Source organism: Cryptomeria japonica, chromosome 11 (assembly GCF_030272615.1).
Source record: "Cryptomeria japonica chromosome 11, Sugi_1.0, whole genome shotgun sequence".
Classification (NCBI taxonomy): Eukaryota; Viridiplantae; Streptophyta; class Pinopsida; order Cupressales; family Cupressaceae; genus Cryptomeria; species Cryptomeria japonica.
In genome coordinates this window covers 514,073,002-514,076,504 of record NC_081415.1, presented here as the reverse complement: position 1 = coordinate 514,076,504, position 3,503 = coordinate 514,073,002, and the positions used below count along the sequence as shown (strand labels likewise).

At 35.5% G+C, this 3,503-nt stretch overlaps 1 protein-coding gene across 1 annotated transcript; it reads right to left on the bottom strand.

Annotated features, from left to right (window-relative positions):
- Positions 1–1,661: 1,661 nt before the first annotated feature.
- LOC131037368 (putative UPF0481 protein At3g02645) lies at positions 1,662–2,423 on the bottom strand. The gene has a single exon (XM_057969520.1). It carries the CDS (start codon positions 2,421–2,423, stop codon positions 1,662–1,664), a length of 762 nt encoding a protein of 253 aa, XP_057825503.1.
- Positions 2,424–3,503: the final 1,080 nt, after the last annotated feature.

Below are 3,503 nucleotides of genomic sequence, written 5' to 3'. Positions count from 1 at the left end.
AGGCAAATATCAAGAAACAACAAAATATTAAGTACTTATTTGATAAGAAGCCTTTAGAGAGGAATGTTTAGGTGAATGATTTAGTGATTATCTGGAATGCAAGGTATCAAGACAATGGGAAACAGAGAAATTTTTGCCCTCGATAGACAGATCCTTATGTGATTAGTAATACTCAAGCGATGGAGAAAATTCATACTCTCTGCAAGGCCTTCATGAATTTCCCATGCATGGACTATTTTTAAAACCCTCTTTCTCTTGAAATAGATTATTTTTCCATGCACAATATTTCTACTCTGGTTGTCTTTGTTTTAAGGTTTAAGTGTTTAGCTTGGTCTAGTCTACTTTCTAAAGACCTAAGGTCCTCCTCATGCCTATCTGAGTCATGTGTCCACAACTAGAACCATATGTCGAGCTTTGACGAATTTTTAATATCCTCTAGCTTTTAAACCCTACAAAATTGGCTTCTAAGTCTAGTAATTCATGGCCGTAATTCATTGGCTTAAACCTTGAACCCTTATAATAACATTATATTTTTGAGCTGACTTGATATAGTCGGTCAATTTTGTTAAGTCGCAACTTAAGTCAAATAATTTGCATTGCACATGTATAAACAATCTTACATTCCACATAGCTAAAAAATTCAAATCTTTTATATAATTAAGACATTATACTTAAATACCACGCTTTATAAACAACCAAACTTATTTTGACCTGAAACTAGCCGCCAGTCACAAAGTAAACAATGATGACAAATGAATAATTGACAATTTGAAATTTTTCTGCTACAGAAACGGAGAAGAGGAAGAAAGATGGAGTTCAATGGGAATAGGGGTTGCAAGTGAAAAACAGACACAAATCTTGCGCCACTGTCATTACAATTAACAGCACGGCAGCCATGGAACCAGCGACCAGCCATGGCACTCACGAACTCATTCCAGAGCTTCTTGTACTTTCTTCTCGTATACTTATGCAACCCCATTCTGACGTCATCAATTGCTTTGCAACCCTTGACATGGGCAATACCTTTACCCAAATTGAAAAGATCAGCCACTTGTTTGTTGCTTCCAAAGAAATTGTTAATCACCTCTACGTGTTTTAGCACTGCAACATCCTCCTCATTGTCTATCAGCTCATCCATAAGCAATGCAAACTGAATGATTGGTTTCGTACCGTACCCTTTAGCACCCACTTCCATTGCAGTAATGCTACCCACGACTGAATAATTCTCCAGGGTTACCTTGAATTGTGGCAATTACAACGTTGATGTTTTCTCATCAAACCTTATCCATTGAATGGCTGAAGAATATTCGAGCGAGCTTGTTGGATCTTGCCCGACTGACCTTTTTATATGTTTAAAGAGTACTGGCTGGATCTTCACACCGCCACGTACGAGTTCTAATGCTGTTGGGAGCTTCAGGTAGACCATATCCACAGTGTTGCAAGGGATTTTATTTGATGAAGAGAAAAAGAAAGGATTACATAAACGTCCACAAATGGCTTTTATTGAATCAACGGATTTGCTAAAGCAGATCTGCCTGTGATTTTGAGACGAAGGGGGCAAGCCTAGCAGTTCACCATCGGCGGAGCTAAAATCGCTGCCCACCATTGACCGGTAGAGTACTTCGAGAACATGTTTCTTACAATACATGTTGTAAGAAACCCTAGGTTTCCACATAATGTCTAGCCGCACTACAAAGCAGCATATTCATTAAGTTTTCTACTTTTTGTTTTGCAGCTTCAGCAGAACCCATCGGGAATTTAAGGAGATCTTTCAAAATCCAGAGAGGTATTTGGTTTTCAAACAGAAGTATATCAGTCATTAGTCTTTCTCTAATAGGATTTTGAAGATCGGCATCAAACACAGGATCATACTTCCACTTAAATGCATTCACTTCTTCTCTATAAAAACATTGAACATACTCAAATTGCCATCCTTGGGTCTCATATGAATGCTGAGCATTCCTGTTAACTTTTATATAATTAACAATAACTTCATAAACAAAACATGCATCCCTAGTGATCATCCATGCTAGTTCTATAGAAGTAAGGGGAATTTGTTCACCATAGAACCTCCTTATCTTCTTCTCCTTAAACAGTATGCACTGTTCAACAATTGATTTCACAGAAATGTGTGGATTACTCCTCTGGATCCTCTTTTGCATCTTTCTTACTGCCTCAGACTTGGACTTCTCCATGCCTTGCAGCTCCTTCTTCCCATAATGAAAAGGGCCAATGGAAACAAGATGTGGACTGTACAAATGATCTTTGGAGTACGGCGCTAGCCTTGGCAGTCGGAAGATCCGAGCAGAGCTTACATCGGGTACATCCTCTTCATTCATTGTGAGATCATTACCCACTTCAATTACACAGCTACTATCACTGCAGCTCTCAGGGTTGATCGATTTGATCTCAACTATTGCCATCCCTGTTCAGTTAGATTTTTCAGTTCATAGGCTCTCGCTCACAGAGAGCATGAAATAAATTACATATGTGCGTGAGATTGAAAAAAATACTTAAAACAATCGTCCATCAAATATTGGATCATCAATTTTTCTTTGCAGACTTTTGTCTTCAGTGAACAGATTTTTCTCGTCCAATACTCTCAGCCAAACGTTTTTATTTTTGAATTTAGAGCGAATTACATATTTTTGGAAAAATAGCAAATTACATATGCCTATTGGTGGTAGCTGAAAGCTACTATTCTCTTGATTGACCAGATTTTGTTGTCCAATACTCTTATTCAAACATTTCTATTGCTGGTAAGAGTAACAAAGAATATATAAACTTCTAAGGTGATTTTTGTGGTCCAATACTCTCATTCAAACATTTCTATTGCTGGTAAGAGTAACAAAGAATATATAAACTTCTAAGGTATCTTCCAGTATTGTCGTGGGATTAGCAAAGCCTTCCATCCTCTCACTAAGATTTGTCAATCAGCGTCGTAGGTCTGGGGTAATAATAATTCATTCATGTTGTTCAATTTTCAACAGCAATAATAATTCTAGAAGACATAAGAGTTGGAGAATTATTCGTCTATGATTCTAGTTACATAAGTCTTATAAATGAAAAAGTGATTACATTAGAAGAAATAATTTTCTTATTTTGAATTTTTAAATTTTTAAAGATAAAAATGTAAAGTCTTTTATTTTTCTTTGTAATCATTTAGTCTTAAACTGATTTCTGAAAAGTTTTGTTTGTGATTCTTCATCATATTTTTGAAGAGGCAATTATATAATTATGTCAAAATTTCCTTGTAGGTCAACATATATACAAGTTTTGATTGGTATTAAGTTTGTAGATTTAGGGTAAAATCTAATTGATTGAACAAAATATCACAAGATTTTGTTCAATTTCTTTTTTTGTTGGTATTTATCTTTTACAAAAAACATTTAAAGTTAAGCATGTTGTATGCAAAATATTTTAACATTCACATATAATTTGTATGCATGTATGTATGCGTGCACACACACACATATATGTATGTATCTATACATACATATATA

Excerpts from the sequence above, each read along its gene's own strand:
- LOC131037368 (XM_057969520.1), bottom strand. The coding sequence starts at position 2,423 with ATGGCAATAGTTGAGATCAAATCGATCAACCCTGAGAGCTGCAGTGAT.